The following is a 19,773-nucleotide window of genomic DNA, read 5'->3' on the forward strand; positions in this document are numbered from 1 at the left end:
TGGCGGTTGGGCTCTCCGCAAAGTCACGGGCAGTGTCCCACCGTGATGAGAAAGTTTGGCAGGAGCATCTCTGGGAGCGCCATCCAGTCACCCGTCAGGCACACCATCAAAACAAGGCTCCCCCTGGGTTACGAGACCAACCTTGACATTGGACCTTTGTCTGACGGGCCGCAGCCCTCCCAAGAAGTCCGAAGTCTCCATGTGTGAGTGGCAGTTGACGGAGTACAACTTCTGATTTGCCAGGGCTGCAAAAACCTGGCAGATGGTGGTTTTCCCACACCTGTTGCAGAGACAGACAGAATCAGAAAGGTAGGCATCTCTCGCTCTCTCCCTGAAAAGACCAGAAAGCTCTTTGGCCGTTCATTTTCTAGAAAAGCCCCAGGAAAAAGATTCGCCAAGAGGAAAAGGCCCATCTGACTCCTTTTGGTGTCACAATTCCCCTGAATAGGACAGAAGGAATTCAGTTAAACGTCGACAGAGAGGAACTTCAGAATGACTACGGGAGCTTCGGACTTTCCCAAGGAAAGATGCTTGAATCTACTGTGGGTTTCTAAACCGTCCGGTGCAACCGGGTCTTGTGTGGAAGAGGCAGCTTACCCAGTATCTCCCACCAGCAGCACGGGCTCGCCAAACTCCAGGGCTCGCCCCACCAGAACCGCCAGTCTCCGCATCCCCTCGGTCCACACGATGTTGCAGAACTTAGTTTCCATTAAGGAGGTCTGAGCAGACAGTTTCCCTGTGAGGCACAACAAGCTGATTTAGCACTGGCATTGGAGCTGCTGAGGCCCCTCCTGGGCCCTTCATCAATCCTACTATTGATGCCAGTTTACTTATTTTGATGCTTGTCTCTCCCCTTCTAGACTGTCAGCCCACTGTGGGCAGGGACTGTCTCTACTTGATGCTGAATCGTACTTTCCAAATGCTGCTCTGCACACAGTAAGCGCTTAATATGTACGACTGAATGAATGAATACTCACCCAAGAGTTTTCTGACGCTCTCCTCTGAGAAAAGGGACTGAGGGCATAATTTTTTCTTGAAATGCTTTTCGAGGATTCCCTGAATCACATCCGCCTCCTCCTCCTTCCGGACTCGACCCACCAGCAGCATAAAACCTGAAAATAAAACAAGAGGAGGCATCAGGGTGGGCCAGGGTGCTTTTTCTCCCTCAATCCCTTGGGTTCACACTTCAGAAACCAAAGAAACGTAAATCGACTTGTCTGGGCTGAGTTCAGTGGTTCTTTGGGTTTGTTTCTGGGAAAAAAAATCCATCCATCTTCCCAGAGACCCCCAAAACAAATCAAACCAAGAGAAGCAGTGTGGCCTAGTGGAATGAGCATGGGCCTGGGAGTCAAAGGACTTGGGTTCTAATCCCTCTCAATTACCACTCCCTCAAGTGCCCACTGTGGGCAGGGAGCGTTTCTGCTAATTTCTCTTGCATGGTACTCTCCCAAGCACTTAGGACAGTGCTCTGCACAGACTAAGCACTCGATAAATACCGACTGTCCACTGAGTGACCTTGGGCAAGCCACTTCTCTGTCCCTCAGTTACCTCATCTGTAAAATGGAGATTAAAACTGTGAGCTCCAGGTGACACATGGCCGGTGTCCAACCTAATTAACTTGTGTCTACTTCAGCACTTAGTACAGTGCCCGGCACATAATAAATGCTAAAATACCATTAAAACAAAACAAAAAACAAAAAAAGCCACCCTACCATACATTTACAAAGCTCCACTCATGAGAAGACATCAAAGTTCTAGTTTGTCAGTGTCAGCTTCCAAACCCTGCTGGTTTTCAAGGGCAGTGAGGGTGGGGTGGGGGGGATGTCGGGGCATGAGGGGGACCACCCAGCTTCTCCTAGGACCCACAACAGATCCAAGGTAAGAAGGGTCAAACCTACCATCATTTGCTAAATGCTGGAGCCAGTCATACTCCTTCTCCATCTGCTCTGCTAACCTGTACCTCTCGGCCCAGCGAAACAGATCCCTCAGGGTAATGAAGCCCTGCTTACCAGCAAACACAGAAGAACTTCTGCGATAGGACTAAGTGACCAAAAGAGAGAGAGAGAGAAAGAAAGAAATAAATACACAGCAACCATAAATCAGAATGTCCCCGAATTCCACTCACTCCATTCAGCACGACCCTCGGGTACCGAAGTCCCGGAAACGGTGGCTCTTTGGGGTTATGTTGCACTATCTCCCAACCCCAAGTGTACTCTTCCATTACCTGCAGGTCCAGCATGACTTTGACTAATTTGCTACAGTAGGACGGAGGCAGGCTGCAACGTTTATGCAGGATCGTTTCCAGCTCTGGGCTAGGAAGCTCATCGAAATGCAGTTCCACAAATCGGTTTCTGAAGGCTCGCGAGAGCACCTAGAAGCAGGAGAATCGATCAGTATCTCCGGCGGAACCCAAATCTCAGGCCCGAACGTGATTCTCCTGCCCAATGCTACAGGCAGGAGAGAATAATACTTATCGTTTCACTCCCTCCTTCTCCATTCGCTTTGATGGCAAGAGTAGCATGGAGGAGGAGCATGACGAACCTTTCGGCCCCCGTAGAGCCCTGGGGGATTCTGAGTAGCAAACAGCATGAAACGAGGGTGTGCTTTGACCACTTCTTGCGTCTCTGCTATGAACAGTTCCCGGTTATCATCCAGAAGTCTGTTCAGTGCCTCGAGGACATCTGTGGGAGCCAAATTCAATTCATCCAGGATAATCCAGTAGCCCTTTCTCATGGCATCAATAAGGACACCTGGAGGGAAGAAAATCAAAAATCGGCTACTGCGGAGGGAGCCACATTACAAGATGAAGCGAGGCAAACTTTGTGAAATAAGTTTAAGCGTCAGTGAGCTGTCAGAGAAACTGACGTGAGGAGCTTCATCTTCAGACAGCTGCATCTCTTATCTGGCTACTTCCCAACTGCCTCTTTGCTACGGAATGATGAAGAGGCCCATCACATTCCCCTGGGGTGGAGAAAGATGGGAATGAAGATTCTGAAAGGCTTGGATTGGATGCGGTCGGGCTTGGTCAGCAGAACGGTGGAGCCGGGAGCCAAGACGGAAGAAGAGGGAGGCTGGGAGACGGTGGCCCTCTTAGGCCAAGAGCCACTGCCAGTTCCCTGGCCTGGTCTCTTTGGTACCCTTTGGGTTCCCCCCCAAAGCAATAGTGCTGGCACCCCATCATTGGGAAGGGGAAGGTAAGCTCAGCAATTGCTTTTTTTCCTTGGCTTTTCTTCCTCCTCACCGACTTGTTCCCCAGGGATCACTGTGCTCTTTTATTCCCTTGGCCATAGTTCACACCTGGGAATGCACACCTTTTGAATGAGGATAGCGCTTGGTGGCATCGGCCGCTCCACGGCCTACGGGATCCACCCGGCTGCATCGGGTGACGGAGCCCGAGGGCCCTCGGAGTGGCCAGACTGACCTGGCAAGCATGCGAGAAGCAGTGGGATCTAGTGGGAGGACCATGGGCCTGGGAGTGAGGGGACCTGGGTCCTAGTCCTGGCTCTGCCACTTGCCGGCAGGGTGACCTTGGGCAAGTCGCGTAATTTCTCGGTGCTTCAGTTTCCTCCTCTGTAAAGTGAGAATCTAACACCTTTTCTCCCTCACCCTTTGTACTAAGAGACCAGGTGGGACAGAGACTGTGCCCGACCTGATAAACTTGTCTCTACCCCATCACTTAGTACACGGCTTGGCACAGAGTAAATGCTTAACGAATACCACAATTACTATGAGCCACTGTGAGGAAGGGCTCTGGGAGATTTTCAGAGCACAGAGGCTGCTCAAAGCTTGGGAAGTCAAGACTGTCGGAGGCCCTCTTTTTTTTGGTGGGGGACGGGGAAGGACTGCAAGCTCCTGGTGGGCAGGGAATGTGTCAACCAACTCTCCTACTGCCCACTCCCAAGTGCTTATTACAGTGCTCCGCTCACAGTACAGGCTCAATAAATACCATCTGATTGACAGTTTAGAGTTGCTCCCAATAGCTGGATGGCAACTGACCTTCCTTAAAGACTAACTTCCCAGCAGCATCTGAGGTGTAGCAGCCAATGTACTCCTGGATGTCCGTGTGCTCATGGTTGTTGATGCGAACACAGTGGTTCCCACTAGCAGATGCCAGCCAGCGAATCAAGCTGGTTTTTCCGACCGAAGTCTCTCCCTGAATCAGCACCGGGTAGGTCCTTTAAGAGACGATACTGACGTTAGGCAAGGCGAGGGAGAGTGGAGCGGCGAGGAAGGGGAATTCTCACCACGCGCCCTCAGGTTCACTCCCTGGGGACCTTGTTTAAAATGAGAAAGTTGCCCGAGTGTACCAAAGCATAAGATGTTTCTCCTGCCTTTCTACATTCAACCTGGTCCTCAAAAATCCTCCACAGCACATCTTCCTCAACAGGGACCACGAGAGATTCTTCCATTTCCCAAAATTACACTTGGAGAGGCACTAAAAGAAGAGTCATTTTCATTTCTGCAGGATCAGAAGATCTCTGTCCAAGTGACAGCAACGAAGGAGGCGGCCTTGCTTTCCTATTAAGCCCTCCTTTCCTCTTCTCCCACTCCCTTCTGCGTCGCCCTCGCCCTGGGTTTGTTCCCTTTAATCACTCCTCCCTCAGCCCCATGGTATTTATGTACATATCCATAATTTACTTATAATAAATGTCTGTGCCATTGTATTCTCCCAAGAGTTTAGTACAGTGCTCTGCACCCAGTCAGAGCTCAATAAATACAGCTGGTTGGGTTAATGACTGGGGGGATTCAAAAGAATCTCTGCTGCTCAGAAGCAACAGAAGCCTTGATTAAACGCTCTTATGAAGACTCAGAATGGAAAATGCTCTGTGAGATGGTGCTCGCCCTTATTGTAATTCCTATTCTTTCTATTTATCAAGTGAAAAACAGGCGGTTTCATGAACCAGAGGGCTTGGTACAGAGCAAGTGCTTAACAAAATATCACCATTATTTTTATTATTAAAGCAACACCTTCTAAACTGCTTTGAAAAATAACGGGATACTAACGTTCAACCGACAAACAGCTAATCATATTTTACTTCTGAAGATATGCCTCCTATGCCTTCTTATGATTCCATTTTCACCTGAGGACCCCACTTAACACCTTTTCCATACATCTTCCCATCCCAAACGCTGGAGAGGAAAAACCCAAGGAGACCAATGGACACTTACCCTGCAGACACCACTCTGACGATATCTCGCAGATTAAGTTTGACGGAGGCTGTCAGGACGTACGTCTCATCTATGGCAGGTTCCTGGTCCCCCACCGGAATCCAGTATCCCTCGATCTTGACAAATCGTCCCCCTTTCGGTTCTGGTAAGGCCTGAGAGGCAGACATGCAAAAGTATGACTCGCGCAAGGAAGGCGTGACGGATGAAAGGATGGGGGAAGAAGAGAGCAGGAGTGAACCTCAAATATTACATTCTGGCACCCGATGAGACGTGCAAAAAATGCCGAGCTTCATCCCCAGCCCGCAAGAGTACTTCACCGAGGGAGTACTTTTTAATCTGAGAAGCTGAGAAGCAGTGTGGCACTGAGAAGCAGCATGGCTTAATGGAGAGAGCACAGGTCTGGGAGTCAGGAGGATCTGGGTCCTAATCCAGGCTCCACCACTTGTCTACTGTGTTACCATGGGCAAGTCACTTAAGCTTCTCTCTGCCTCAGGTGCCTCAATTGCAAAATAGAGGTTAAAGCTATGAGCCTCATGGGACATGGACTGTGTCCCATCTGATTATCTTGTGCTTTCCTCAGTGTTTATACATTGTCTGGCACAGAGTAAGAGCTTAACAAATACTATTAAAAAAAAATCAAATTCCTCCCACCCCTCAAAGAGTGAATAAAATTACAAATCTCTCTAGACATCCTTCCCCCACATTGTTCCGGGCCATATCTATTTTCTTCTTCAAAACCTTCAGCTTGTGGAAGAGGAGAAAACATTCCTCTTACTCTTCCATAAGGGACACTTTCCATAAGAGTAGGCACGGTTTTCCCAATCGGGTAAAGGGCTTTCCCGTGGAGTGTTAAATCTCCCTGGAATAAAAATGCTTTTGGCTCATTTTTTTCATTTCAAAGCCTTGCTGAATTTCCAAACCGGGGTAGGGGAGAGGGTCTAATAGTTAGGGAACTACAGTAGCCAAAGGGCACTCACCTGCTTTAGGAGGCTTTTGATGTTCCCAGAGACAACGTGCTGGCAAATGAGATTTTGGACGACTGGGTGAGACACCCGATCCAACTGTGTTAGGAATCCCAGGCAAAAGCCCTACAATAGAAGGAGATGAATGACTATTTCTCAGCATCAGGTCCTTCACCGTGAGACAGGCGATTCTGCCTCTATTTTTTGAGGCTCGCATGAGTGGAGAGTGCTTATAGGGGGTAAGGGAGTGGTAAAATGGCAAGCAGGAACTTTGCACCCACAGTCCTGAAATTCTAAAGAAATTAATGGGAAAATGTAACCGGGCTGAACCATCACAGAAGACCTGCTTCCCCCTCAACCCCATCTCTTCCCTCCCCTCAAAGCTTTCCCGAAAATGCTCCCCCCGGGAGTCACCTCGTAGAGCGAGCGCTGGATGCTGCTGCAGGGGTTGGAGGCTGCGAACCGCAGCGCTCTGCAGAGGGTGCGAAGGCTGTAGTGAGGCCTGTGGCCCATCCCGTCCACCAGTTTGGTTTCCGCCTGCTTCCGCACGGCTTTGTAGAAGCTGTGGACAGAAGCTAGTTCAACGGGCTGCCCATCATCCTACTCTAACTCCCACTGTTGGGCTGGTGGAGCCTTTGCTAATGCCTTGGCCTGTGTAAACCGAGCTCCTCGTGACTGCATGGTTTCAGTCAGTGGGCCAATCGTATTTATTGAGTGCTTACTGTGTGCAGAGCACTGTACTAAGCACTTGGGAGATTACAACGTACAGTAAACAGACACTTTCCATACCCATAATAAGCTTACAGTTTAGGGTTTCCTCAGCTCTAATGAGCCCAGATCCAGAGACATCCCCAGAGAGAGGAGGGCGGACTCCCCGGGAAAACATTCTCTTGGATGGGTAGCATTCGTAACAGGAAACCCTAAAGCCAGCTGCCCCTAGGCAGGAAAAGAATATTTGAATTTTAAAAAGTTCTACCTTTCAAGTGTCACATTTTTTTCATTCTGACTCTATGAATTTGTGCTCGCAAATGCTGATGCTCTTGCACGATGGCCCATCTTATTTTGTCCACTCTATGCCCCACACCAGCCACTAATGCCCGTGATTTAGCTTGATGGTTGGGTGAATTTTTAAATTGTTTTTAATCAACTAACTGGAAACTAAGACCATCCCCAAGTATAAATGCTTCTCCCCACCCCAAGACCACAGAACCTAATAAATGAAAGAAAAACTAAAAATTACAACAAATCAACCTCACAATTACTAAACGTGTGCACATAGTTCATCTTTTAACTTCCAGATGCACAGAGCTTACTTTATGATTCCTTGCACTATGTTTTTGTTCACATTCAATCCTTTCAGATAATCCACAACAAGAATCTGTAAGTCGGCTTCATTTTCCAATTCTTCAACATAAAGTTCTGTGAATCTGCAGGAAAACAAATGTGGAAAACTTCTATTGGCCATGACCCATCTCCCCTATCGGTAATCAATTTGTGTCTGTCTTCTCTGCTAGACTGCAATCACCCTGAGAGCAAGGTCACGTTTATTAACTCTATCCGACTCCTGCACAATGTAGAGCTCAAAAAAATACTACTGACCGGAGAGAGAGATTTCCCAAACACAAAAGCCTTAGTTTTCTTGCATACGATGCAATCGCCCAGGGAGTTCAACAAGTAAGAAAGCACTCATTTTTCCCACAAAGCGGAGGTTACTTTTTGATGAACATTACATTTGAGCAAAACATATTGTAGTAGGAGCCCTGTGACCAGCGCCATGTTCACCTGCAAAACTGTAATTTCGGGAACCGTAACTGTATTCTAATGTTGGGAAAACATTCTCCCAACGGCAATCTATTCAAAACACATTACCGAGAGATGTGTTACAGAAGAATGACGTTTACTCTTTTAAGCATCCACGTGTGTTGGCTGGAAATTCATTTTGACTTTGGTGATGCGGAGGGTTATGAAGCACTCATGCCCACCCCGGAAGAAAATCACTCCAGGGTGGGGCTAGCTGCTCATCAGGGCATAACGGCTGCACTCCACACCACTCAGGGAAAGGAGAGGCCGGGGGAGATGCCGTTCCCTTCCTCAAGCCTCTGTGGGGAGGGACCTTGGGGAGGTGGATGGGGATGGGAACGGGAAGCTTCCGTTGGGCTTCCGGGGTAGAATTGGGCTCTGAATTGGGCTCTGACCTCTCCTAAGATGCCCCTCCGCGCCCCCAGCATGCTTAACGCCACACAGGCAGGGGTTTGGCGACAAGCCCCACTGCTACCACCCAGCCATTGGCCTTCACCTGTTTCTGATTCCTGGAGGGAGATTTCTCTTGCCCACGTCGGTAGCTGGATTCATGCAGGCGAAAAGACGGAAGTCGGGATGCCGTACCAGTGGCTCTAATAAGCAGGAGGGAGAAAGGTTGCGATGAGTCTCGCGGTCTCTCGTGGAAACAGAAAACAAGCGGACCAGGGAGCCGGACCTTTCCTGATCCGAGAGGAAAGAGGGAGGACTCCACCAGCCAACTTTCCCTCTCCCTAGAGTGTCTTCTACTCCCGGTTCCAGGGGCAGGGGTTACCTCCTAGGAGTCATATGTCACGCCAGGCCGACTCCCGTCCCAGAGCTGGATGGATTTGGACCCTGGCCCGATGACACAATCAATCATATCTATTGAGCGCTTTCTGTGTGCCGGGCACTGCACTGAGCACTTGGGAGAGTACAACACAACAATATAACAGACAGGTTCCCTGCCCACAACGCACTTACAGACTGGGGGGAGCTTGAAAAGACAGGGAAAAACACTGAGGCCTGATACATGCTTGCTCACTCACGCCCAGCACGCACACCAACACAGAGCTGCCGGGGAAAGTACAGTCAGTGTGTGATGAAAACCGTCAACGGGAGACCCACGGTCCGTCAATGGGAGACCCACGGTCCCAGGGCCTGTCACCATCTCTTTATCCTCTGGCTTTTGAGGGACTGGTTCCTCTAAGGATATCCTATGGTCTTAGAGGCCAGGCTCTTAAACTCCAGCAAGGCACCTTGGGGACCCTTCAAAGCTTGGCACAGACCTAGAGAGAGTGCTCAGATTCCCACAACCTGACTCAGCCCCACTGGGGTGCCAGAATAATCAAACTCGAAAAAGACCAGGCCATTTCACTGCCTGCTGCTGATGTGTGCCCAGAGCCCGCCAGTGAGAGTACTGGCCGAACGAATAAATGAACGAACAAACGGCTGTCACCTGTGTCTCCTCTGTCCAGCAACACCAGGGATCCAGAGCACCCTTCCAATAACCCGCTCAGACATTCCAAGGTCTCCGCCGAAGCTAAGTTGATCTCGTCCAGCAGGATCCACTCTCCTTTCTTCACCGCCTGAGCCAAGGTGCCCTAGAGGCAGGACAGACGCCCACTGAATATAGTTCACCCATTCAACCCAAAACAGGGAGCTGGGACAAAGAGGCGGGAGACCATGTGGTAGATGGCAACTATCTTTTCTGATTCAGTCAAACCCATCCTCTACTGCTACTGGACCTGATCCCAGGCCCGCTATCTGCCAACAGTCCCAAAGCCAAACAGGCGAGACCAAGAAAACGGTCCTGAATAGCCAGCAAGATGCAGGTGCGCTCTGGGCTGAAAACTGGGAAATCAGGCAAATGCATAAAAATGCATCTTAAGTCAGAATGCTAATGATGGGGCGTGCCTAGGTGTGTAGAAATGAAATGCTTCCCTGGGATGGATTCTCAGTGCTCTCAAAAAGTAAAAATTAGCTCTCAGTGGTTTTCATTACCCTTGAAAAAATTCAAAACGTACATTCTACTTGGGTTGCTAACGATGATGAAAATTCTTTTTCCTCAGTCAACTCTAAGTCAATGGAACATGTAATAAAGTCTGCATCTTCGCAAACACAAGCCAAGAGTTCCAATCCCCATTCACCACACTTTTGAGATGATTTTTAAGAAAGCCAGTCCTCCCCAGCTGGCTTGTACCAGCAAGAAATTGCTCACTTCTAGGCTTTACCCCATCCTGACCAAAAACGCTGGCCTCTCCACAAAGTGAATACCTACTAGTTCAGTTTCTACTCTCCGTCATCATTGACGCTGGGCTGCAAATGGACCAAGATTGGCATCCCTGTTTCGGGGACAGTTTCCACGTAGGTGACCATTTTTCATCCAGAGACTCCAAAGACACTAAATACATGAACTTCCAAAACTCATCCTCTTTCAAGTGGTATTACTCAAACCCAAATCCCTGTTGAAGTCCTAACATAGCTCCTCACAAACATAACCATGGAAAACAAAATTACCTCCACAAATGCAAAGAGCAAGGCATTTTCCGTCATTTTCATCTGCTGATGGGCATGGGATAGTCGGAGACCAAATGCTTCCCATTTCTCCTTCAGAAGTGACCCTGGAAGCCGAAGAAATTTAGATATCACACACATCGGCGGGCCCTTAATAAAACTGCTGGACCCCCAAACCCTAAAAAGCAAGCATGAATGACAGGGGATGAGGAATCCGGGGCACAGGCAGGGTACCACTGGCTTTTAGGACAGCGAGAGCAAGGCAAACCACTCTCAGAATCTTCGATTTCAGAATCTTTTCTTGTGGTTCACAACTCCTGGATGAAAACCTTACAGAGAAGCAGCATGCTCTCCTAGAAAGAGCAAGGGACTGAAAGTTAAAGGATCTGGGTTCCATTCCCAGCTCTGCCAATTGCCTAATGGGTGACCTAGGGCAAGTCACTTCACGTCTCTGTGCCTCAGTTTCCCCATCTGTAAGATGGGGGATCAATATCAGTTGATTTAGGCCCCACCCTACTCTCCTCCCCCAGTACCCAAGGCAGCCCAGTCTCTACCCCCATCCCCAGTTTCCCCAGTTTGGAACCTTACCAGTTTCCTTCTCCTTCGCCTCTTTGTTGATGGCAGATTTGTGCACGTGTTGCATTAGTTTGAGCAGATCGTGCCAGCGTCTCTGCCTGTAGCAGGTCTGAATATGCCCCAAGAAGGTTAGATTCTGCTTCTTGGAAAACGTCTGGGTGAAGAGTTCCTCAAAGCCCTCTCTCAAAGGCAGCCAGATCAGTTTATGATCCACGGGTTTATACCTGGAACGAAACCCACAGGGAAGATTAGCTGCCCCAAGTCCTACCCTAATAGATCCCAGCGTGGTGCAGGGAAAATGACTTCACTTCATCTCATTAAGACCAGAACACATAGAAAATTACCTCCACATTAGGGCCTGAATTTTGCCCACGAAAACGGTGTGCTGGGCAGCCTGTTTGGGGGAGTTGGCTGAAAACCACCTCCCACAGGTGAAATTCTAAATGCAGCTATGGTGAGCTGGACAGTCCCTTGCAAATATGGAAATTGGGGACGTGTGGAGATGAGGCAGACCACCAAAAGCACTGAGATGGCTAGTTGGCGCAAGATACGCACCAAATCTGGCCAGAATGACACACGGAACAGAATGGAGATGCTTGGAATATTTCAGCAAAGAGAACCGAATGACCTGGGATCCTTGCCCTTCGAACAGCGTCTCCATGCTGTGAGTGTTCACCTTTGCTCCCGAAAAACCATCATTCCTTTGAGCACTGACTTCTCCCTAGTTTGAAGACGTTTAAGAGATGCTTTTGGAAAGCAGCTACATCCAAACAGCTCAGGGGAGGAAGAATAAACTTTGAAGACTACTAACTGGCCCTCAATGACAGGGGCAGTTGAATCCTCCGAGAATAGGGTGGCAAAAGAAGTAGGAACTGTGGCCGACGGACTACGTTCACAAGATGGCATAATAATAATAATAATATTGTAGTATTTGTTAAGCTCTTACAATGTGCCAGGCACCGTACTAAGCACTAGGTTGGATACAAGCAAATGCTTAGGGCTGCACACTGAGCAGGAAATACATTTTGCAACACTGGCATTCTGCCACCCGCTGCCCGACCAAGTCCTTGGGCAGGAAGCAACCGAGCAAGAAACCCGTGAAAACTCACCCTCCCAGCAGGTCTGCGGTGTCGCTCTGTTGGTTCATATTGACAACCCTCAAACGGTGACCTTCAAACAGGAAGGAAAGGGGGTCAGGCCTCAGGAAGTGCCAGGGAGCAGTCGTTTCCTGAGGGGAGGGGTGGAGGAGGGGAGGCGGGAGGCAGGCCGCCCGTTGGCATGGCTCGGGCCTACCTGTTACGTGAGCCAGGTACTGGACGGTGGAAGTCTTGCCCGTCCCGGTCTCGCCCACCAGCAGCACTGGCTCCCCTTTGCTGACGCACACGGCCAGCTGCTCGATCAGAACGGAGGACGGCCGGGTGGCGGCGAAAGGGTGTTTCTCTCTGGTGGGGAAAAGCGGGGGAACGGTTACAGCCAGGGTCCCGACTTGCCTGGGGGGAGCCGGATCCTGCTGAGGAGTAATTCCAGCTTCAAAGGGAGGGTTTCCTCGCTTGTCTTCTGAATTCCCCCAGCTCTGCCCTTAGCATGTTGTTTCCACTCTACATTTCAGCCAGATGACTGGGGCTCAATCTCCCGCCAGCCGCTCTAGACTGAAAGCTCTCGTTTCGGGTGGGGAACGTGTCAAGCTCTGGGCTTTCCGTTGGACAGAAATGAGACACAAAATGGTAGATCAGTGGAAAGAGCCCGGGCTTGGGACTCAGAGGACATGGGTTCTAATCCTGGCTCCTCCTCTTGTCAGCTGTGTGACCTCGGGCAAGTCACTTTAAGTTCTCTGTGCCTCAGTTACCTCATCTGTAAAATGGGGATGAAGACTGTGAGCCCGACATGGGACAACCTGATTACCTTGTATCTACCCCAGCGCTTGGAACAGTGCTTGGCACATAGTAAGCACTTAAATACCAACATTATTATTATTAAGGTGAAAAGGCATCTCTCTCTCTCACATACACACGCACTGTTCAATGGGAATGAAAAAACACCCATATCGCCTGGACACTTCTGGAAAGAGGTCTGAATCCTGGGGTTCCTGCCCGAAGGCAGAGGAGCCCCCAGTGGGCTTTTCCCAAACCAATGGTGGTCGAGTGTGCCAACAACTTTACCTTTCTAAGAGGACAACCTGGCTTTGCTTCCGGAGTAGTTGTACCCTGCCGATCTGCACTTCCAGCTCCCCAATCACGATCTCGGGTTTATAAAGTTGACAGAAGAACTCAGCCTGTGGGGAGAACAGAACTCAACTCAGTACAGCTTTCTATTCACCCAAAATGGTGGTCTTTGTTAGGTGCTAACTAGGTGACAAACACTTTAATAAGTACTAGGGCAGATACCAGATCATCAGGTTGGACGTAGTCCCTTGTCTCACATGGGGCTCAAGGTTTAAGTAGGAGAGAGAGAGAGGACGTACTGATTCTCCATTTCACAGATGAGGAATTGGAAGCCATGAAAACTTGAGTAATTTGCTCAAAGTCACACAGTGGGCAAGTGACAGCCAGGATTACAACGCGGGATTGTGCCTAGTGGATAGAGCATGGGCCTGGAAGTCAGAAGGACCTGGATTCTAATCCCAGTTCCTCCACTTGTCTGCTGGGTGCCCTTGAGCAAGTCACTTAGTTTCTCTGTGCCTGTTACCTCATCTGGAAAATGGGGATTAAAACCAGATTAGCTTGAATCTATTCCAGCACTTCTGTGCCTGGCACAAAGTAATTACTTAAATACTATTTTTTTTTAAAGCTAGGTAAGGGATGCTACATAGTACATTCCTAAACCTCACAAGGGTTGTCATGGAGGGCAACTGACTTCCAGTTCCTCGAGTTTTTCCCAGTCAGACAGAGAACAGTGGCCCGGACGGACCACTGGTCTGACCCCATGGGGCATCTGTTCTCCCCACCTGGCCCTGGGTCAGGGAGGAACTAACCAGCTCTGATGCTTCTCCCACTTCTGACGGCTGGTATCTGTCCCTCCTGTGACTGTTCCCCCAATCAGCCCCGGGCAGTTTCCATCTCAACACGTGCTTGTCTGAATCCACCAGAAATGAGGCTCCAGGCTGAGATTTCTGACATACCTGTTTCTTGGAGATATTTAACTGGCTTCCAATCACTTCAGCCATCTTCAGCCGTCTCCCTTGCTTGGACAGCATTGCCGTGAAACAGTCCAAAGCCTGTAGAGAAGAAAACAGTCCTTATTGTATTTGGAAAAACCACTAATTGGTAGCCTTGTTTGTCCTCTCCCTGATGAACAGTTGTGTCTATCTTGCTGCCGACCTCTTGCCTACATTCTGTCTCTGTCCTGGAACACCCTTCATATCCATATCTATCGGACGATTACTCTCCTCCTTCAAAGCCTTATTGAAAGCACACACCTCCATCAAGAGGTTTTCCCTAAGCGCTTTTTTCCTTTTCTTCCACGTCACCGTGACTTGCTCTCTTTATTCATCCCCCCCCCTTCAGCTCCACAGCACTTATGTACATACGTGTAATTTATTTATTTATACTAATGCCTGTCTCCTCCTCTGGAATGTAAGATCGTTACAGGCAGGGAATATGTCTGTTCTACTGTACTCCCCCAAGTGCTCAGTACATTGCTGTGCACACAGTAAGCGCTCAGTTATATACAATTGATTGAGTCTTCGAGGGGGGTTGAGAACCACCGGCAGGTGGCCGTGTCTCACCCTACAGCCCCTTACGGTCCTGGGCTGTGCTCAGAGGAGCCAGGGAAGATGGAAGCTGCAGCCTCATCAACTGAAGCACCGTGCCCTCACTGAGTCTGAGAGATGCTGCTGCCCAAGGGGCCAGTCACCCAAACACGTCCTGACCCCAGGTGAGGTGACTGAGGGAATGCCAGGCCAGGTAGTCAACCCTGCTCTGGGCCTGACCCGATCCTGAGAAGCGTTCTGCCCCACCTCCAGTTTCTTACTAAAATTAAGACGGGAAGAGTTCGTGACTTTGCTCACAGTAGGTCTGCTGAACTGCAAAGTCTACAGAGGCTGAGAAAAGCAGACTCCCAAAGCCTCCTGATCTATCCAGCTAAGGCTACAGACCTCAGCCCAAGCCAACCTGTATCCCCGGACCCCAAGACCCCAGAGGAAGGAAACACAAAGGGACTAATTCACCGTCAAGAGGCAGCCCCAACCACCTCTCTCCGTTCACCGGTGCTAAAGATGGCTGCCTTTCCTCCCCCATGATCCACCTTGAACTGCATTCTGCAGCCAAAGAGCAGAGCTAAATTTTATGAATCCAGAATACTTTGGTGGCCAAAAGACAGAGTACCGTGGAGGCAGACGGAGGAGCCTCTCTTTCAAGGAGGAGGCAAACTCAAATGTATTTGTAGGGAACCGTGGGGGATGACTGGTGCCTAACATTTAGGAAGCACTTCATTCTCGCAAATTGTTCCTCTGTCATTTTTCATTTCTTTTCATCACCTATATTTTGGGAGTTATTACTCTGCCACTCTCTTCAGGGACGGTTCCTATGAGACTGGTGTCTTCCTAACCTTCCATTCACTTGGTTTCTTCCCGTTAATCAGCTCTGAACTAGCTGTGTGAACTCGGCCGACTGTCTGAACGACTACAGAACAAACCTGGCTTAGAAGAAACCCGATGGCAGACAGATGGAAGCAGCTAAAAAGATCGGCGTGTGAAATGGATAAATATTCCACCTCTCTTATTATCAGAGGCTGGAGATGGCCACCCAAGGATAACGGGGCGGTGGAGACTTACGCCTTACCTCCTGAAAAACGTTCAGTGGCGTGGATGAAGAAGAGCTGTCGAAGCTGTAGGCAATCCTATTGCACCAATTCAATAAATCCCTAAGCCAAGAAATGGGAGAAGGAATAAGTGATGAGTTGAGGGGGAAGATATGGAACTCTTAGAACCCAGTTTTGTGCGCGTCGATTCATCCTCCGCTAACCCTAGCTTCCAGATCCCCGCCAAAACCTCTCGACTTTTCCCACGAGAGATGATTTGGTTCTTTTTATGCAACGGACCTGGGGAATGCTGACCTTCCAAGGGTCGCTCCCTAACAGAGGAAGAAATCCAGGTCAGGATCTGACTTCCTGTGGACGAGGTAGGGATGGGAACGAAAATGAGGGTTCAAGCAGGAAGGGGAGGGTGGCGGGGTGATTGTAAATGCTAGAAGAGCCCAGGCTTCGCCCTCACCCAACCCTGCAAATGACAGAAGCAAAGTGCTCCTTCCTAGAGCATTCACAAGCAAACTTAACTACCCCTCGTGCTTGATTCCCCTGCCTTTCTCCGTGCCCAGAATGCTCTAACTCATAAAAATAATAACAATGATAACACGTTAGGCGCTTACTATTCATTCATTCAATATTTATTGAGCGCTATGTACAGAGCACTGTACTAAGCGCTTGGAATGTACAATTCAGCAACATATAGAGACAATCCCTGCTCAATGACGGGCTCACAGTCTAATCGGGGGAGATTAGCCAAGCACCATACTAAGCTCTGGGGAAGCTCGAACAAGGCATTTATAATCCCCATTTTACAGATGAGGAAGGTGAGGCACAGAAGGGAAGTGACTTGCCCAAGGTCACACAGCTGGCAGAAGAGCCAGGATTCGTACCCAGGGCTCATGTCTCCCAATCCTGTGCTCTTTCCAAGTCATGCTGCCTCACTTTAGCCAAACCCTGAAGGTGCCTCTGTCAGGAGGCCTTCCGTGATCAATCCCCCACCATCCCGATGCCACCATTCCCTCAGCAATCATGGATTTTTGGGGGGTTGGCTGATTTACTTTGGCCCTTTTGTTTACTACTGTTGTCATCAGCAGGAGTGAATGGGACGTGCGCGCCTTATGTCATCCTTTGCAAAGTACATGAAATGTTTGCAGCCTTTCAGGTTCAGGGGTTGTTCATCCATCCCAGCCCACAGGGGTGTCCACTTCACAAAAAGGACGAAATCAGCCCTCTTTTCTACCAGCCTGTCACTCTCTTCTAGTGAGCAGGTGAGCGCTTTTTCCCAAGGCTGCGGAGAGCTAAGTGACCTGCCAAGCACCCCACCTGCATCACGGGGAAGATCTGTTTGGAGGAACAGCTTCTCTAGAGGCAACTCCCCAGAGCGTTAAATGGAATACCTCAGAGATAATTCTCTCCCCTCGAGGCTTGGCCTTTGGGACTCTCCTCCGGTTTCTGAGCCCTCCCCGGCCCCTGGCTCACTGCCCCGGCAGTCGCCTCTCCGGGCCTGGTGTTTGTCTCCGGTAAGTTGGATGTATATGTCCAGGAGACGGTCGGTCGCGGTTGCGAGGCTGGGGTATCTACTCTGAAGGACCTGAAATGACAAACGGAGCAAAATGATGCTACTTCTCCAAAGATTCGCTTACGCGCTCTAATCTGGTTTCTCTCCCTAGGATCGGAATCTTTTAGCCTGTCTGGGACAAGTTACAATTCAGGTTCTCATTCCTCTAATAAGTACGCATCTTCGGAAATCAGTGGATGCTGTGCAGTGCCCGAGAGAGGAAGACATCAGACATCTTAATAGTTTGGAAGAAGACCAGCCGGTGGGGAGGGGGTTGGGAAGGGACGGGCAGGGTGGTGATGTTAGAAGAAAAACCCATTTGCAGAGAATTCTCTCAGCCCACTGCAGTCCAATTTCAAGATGCATTTAAAGGATGCCCAGGGAGAGAATTCTGCCATCATCATCATCATCAGAATGGTATTTAAGTGCTTACTATGTGTCAAGCACTGTTGTAAGTGCTGGGGTAGATGCAAGGTAATCAGGTTGGACACAGTCCCTGTCCCCCATGGGGCTCACAGTCTTAAACTCCCTTTTACAGAGGAGGGAACTGAGGCAAAGCGAAGTTACATGACTTGCCCCAGGTCACACAGCAGACAAATGGCCATAATGCGTGTTCTCACTAGGCCTTCTGGCCAGATCATTGCTAGGGGATCGGGAAACGTTCGCCGACATGCCGTGCTGTCGGAAGAAACTACTGTGATGATGCAGGTGGCTGAGGGACCGGAGTGTTTTCTCTAACACCAAAGACCAGCAGCCCCCGGCTAGGCCAGAGTTCCGGGTGCCTACCTCTTTCAGTTCTGCCTTATCCATGTTGTCCAGCCGAATTTTGGTCCAGTATTTGTCCAGCAAAGTCGCATGGCTGTTCTGCTGACGGTACCAACCGCCTCCACAGCCGACGAGTCTGAATTGCAAAATGAAACACGGACTTGTGTGGACAACGACCCTGACCTACCTCACGTTTTCAGGCGTGAGGGTTTAATCCCAGGACGGGACATCTATTCTCACCTTGAGATGTTCCTGCCTGCCTAAGGAGACTGACCGGCATTCTGTCCTCAAGAAATTAAGAGGAGAAGAATAGTTAAAAGAATGGACACCACTCACAATCCTCTCGACCTAGGTTTCAAAGAGGAAGGAGCTCCGCTACATCACTTGCTTTTCGCAGTTATCATATCGATGTGTCGTCCTCAGTAGATGCTCAATAAATACCATTACTACGGCTACACGAGTCACTGGCCAAACCGGACACATCTGGATTAGTTTCAATTTCCTCAGTTTAGCAAAACTTAATGCGTGACTATATACAGGTGTGCAATTGTCACACAAGTGTGAATGGCTATTGTGGGGGATTGGTTTTCGCTTAGTCTTTCTCTAAATTCTGAAGGCTCCCCGAGCACTGAGGAGGCTAAGAGAGTGACGCTGAGCTTTCAATCAGTGGTATTTATCGAACGCTTCTTGCGTGCAGAGCACCGTAACAAGCACTTGGAAGAATACGAGGCATGTTCCCTGTCCACGACAATCTTAAAGTCTAAAGAGGGAGAGCGACGTTAATATAAACCGATAACTTATAGCTTTCCTGGCCTACCTCCTGGTTGCAAAGAACTGGAATCCAGGAGCCACCCGGAGGCAGTCCCCACGGCCAGGAATCAAGAGTTCTCCATTTTCCAAGAGGGGGATGAGCACCGAGATCTAGAGCAGAAGGAAGAGGTGGTCACTGAAGGTTCGGGGCAACAGACGGACACGTTGACGACTACGTGGATGCACTTCTCCTGGAGTGGACAGCTGCACAGCCTGCCCTCAGTAAGGGCTGAAAACAGACTTGGAATAGAGCGGATCATCCGCAAGCCACTCCACGACAGATGCGTTAACCCAGTAACTTTGCCCAAAACGTTAAGAGTTCCAAAGTGTCGCATATGCTGAGTAGGTGTCACCGGCCACAGATGATCAGGACCTCTCAGAGGGAACGACAAAAAAACCCCACCCTTCCCATTCTCTCTAGACCACCACTACCACTTGGAACTCTATTCTGAGAAGTTGTTTAGCCTCCCAGAAGGAGCACAGGACTAAGAATCAAGGGACCCGGGTCCAAATTCCAGCTCACGTTCTCTTGCCTACTGTATGACCTCGGATAAGTCAATGTCTGTGGGCCTCAGCTTCCTTAACTGTAAAGTGGGGATAAAAATACCTGTTCTCCCGCCACTCTTAGACTGGGAGCTCTGTAGGGGACTGTGCTTGGTGTGACTGTACTGTACCGGCCCCAGTGCTTGACATAGTGAACTCTTAACAAATGACACAATTGCTGCTATTATTATTATTATTATTGTGAGAAAGAGAGAGAGTGTGTGTGTAAGGGGGTGGGAGGAACCGGCCCAATCAGTTCAGGTTAGCTGTCACAGCAGGCAAAATTCTCGGCCAATGATCACCTGCTAAGCTTAGTCAGTTAGTCATCATCATCATGATGGCAGACCATCATGT

The 19,773-nt window shown here is 49.5% G+C and overlaps 1 protein-coding gene across 4 annotated transcripts in view; it reads right to left on the bottom strand.

Moving 5' to 3' along the window:
• Window positions 1-19,773, bottom strand: part of MDN1 (midasin AAA ATPase 1) — a 98,560-nt gene that overhangs the window by 65,727 nt on the left and 13,060 nt on the right. For all 4 annotated transcript variants that reach the window (XM_029047349.2, XM_029047347.2, XM_029047348.2 and 1 more), the window contains exons 8-30: window positions 18,884-18,987; window positions 18,088-18,202; window positions 17,141-17,334; window positions 15,779-15,860; window positions 14,119-14,214; window positions 13,160-13,272; window positions 12,294-12,442; window positions 12,110-12,170; window positions 11,013-11,224; window positions 10,428-10,531; window positions 9,367-9,511; window positions 8,428-8,524; window positions 7,445-7,558; window positions 6,546-6,693; window positions 6,147-6,257; window positions 5,170-5,321; window positions 3,997-4,175; window positions 2,542-2,750; window positions 2,225-2,371; window positions 1,899-2,040; window positions 978-1,112; window positions 598-736; window positions 142-280 (exon numbers count right to left, since the gene is read on the bottom strand). In XM_029047349.2, the coding sequence (XP_028903182.1) occupies window positions 142-280; window positions 598-736; window positions 978-1,112; window positions 1,899-2,040; window positions 2,225-2,371; window positions 2,542-2,750; window positions 3,997-4,175; window positions 5,170-5,321; window positions 6,147-6,257; window positions 6,546-6,693; window positions 7,445-7,558; window positions 8,428-8,524; window positions 9,367-9,511; window positions 10,428-10,531; window positions 11,013-11,224; window positions 12,110-12,170; window positions 12,294-12,442; window positions 13,160-13,272; window positions 14,119-14,214; window positions 15,779-15,860; window positions 17,141-17,334; window positions 18,088-18,202; window positions 18,884-18,987 (3,087 nt within the window). The remainder of the gene's footprint in view (window positions 1-141; window positions 281-597; window positions 737-977; window positions 1,113-1,898; window positions 2,041-2,224; window positions 2,372-2,541; window positions 2,751-3,996; window positions 4,176-5,169; window positions 5,322-6,146; window positions 6,258-6,545; window positions 6,694-7,444; window positions 7,559-8,427; window positions 8,525-9,366; window positions 9,512-10,427; window positions 10,532-11,012; window positions 11,225-12,109; window positions 12,171-12,293; window positions 12,443-13,159; window positions 13,273-14,118; window positions 14,215-15,778; window positions 15,861-17,140; window positions 17,335-18,087; window positions 18,203-18,883; window positions 18,988-19,773) is intronic.

The sequence above is a fragment of the Ornithorhynchus anatinus genome, chromosome 19, assembly GCF_004115215.2.
Source record: "Ornithorhynchus anatinus isolate Pmale09 chromosome 19, mOrnAna1.pri.v4, whole genome shotgun sequence".
Classification (NCBI taxonomy): Eukaryota; Metazoa; Chordata; class Mammalia; order Monotremata; family Ornithorhynchidae; genus Ornithorhynchus; species Ornithorhynchus anatinus.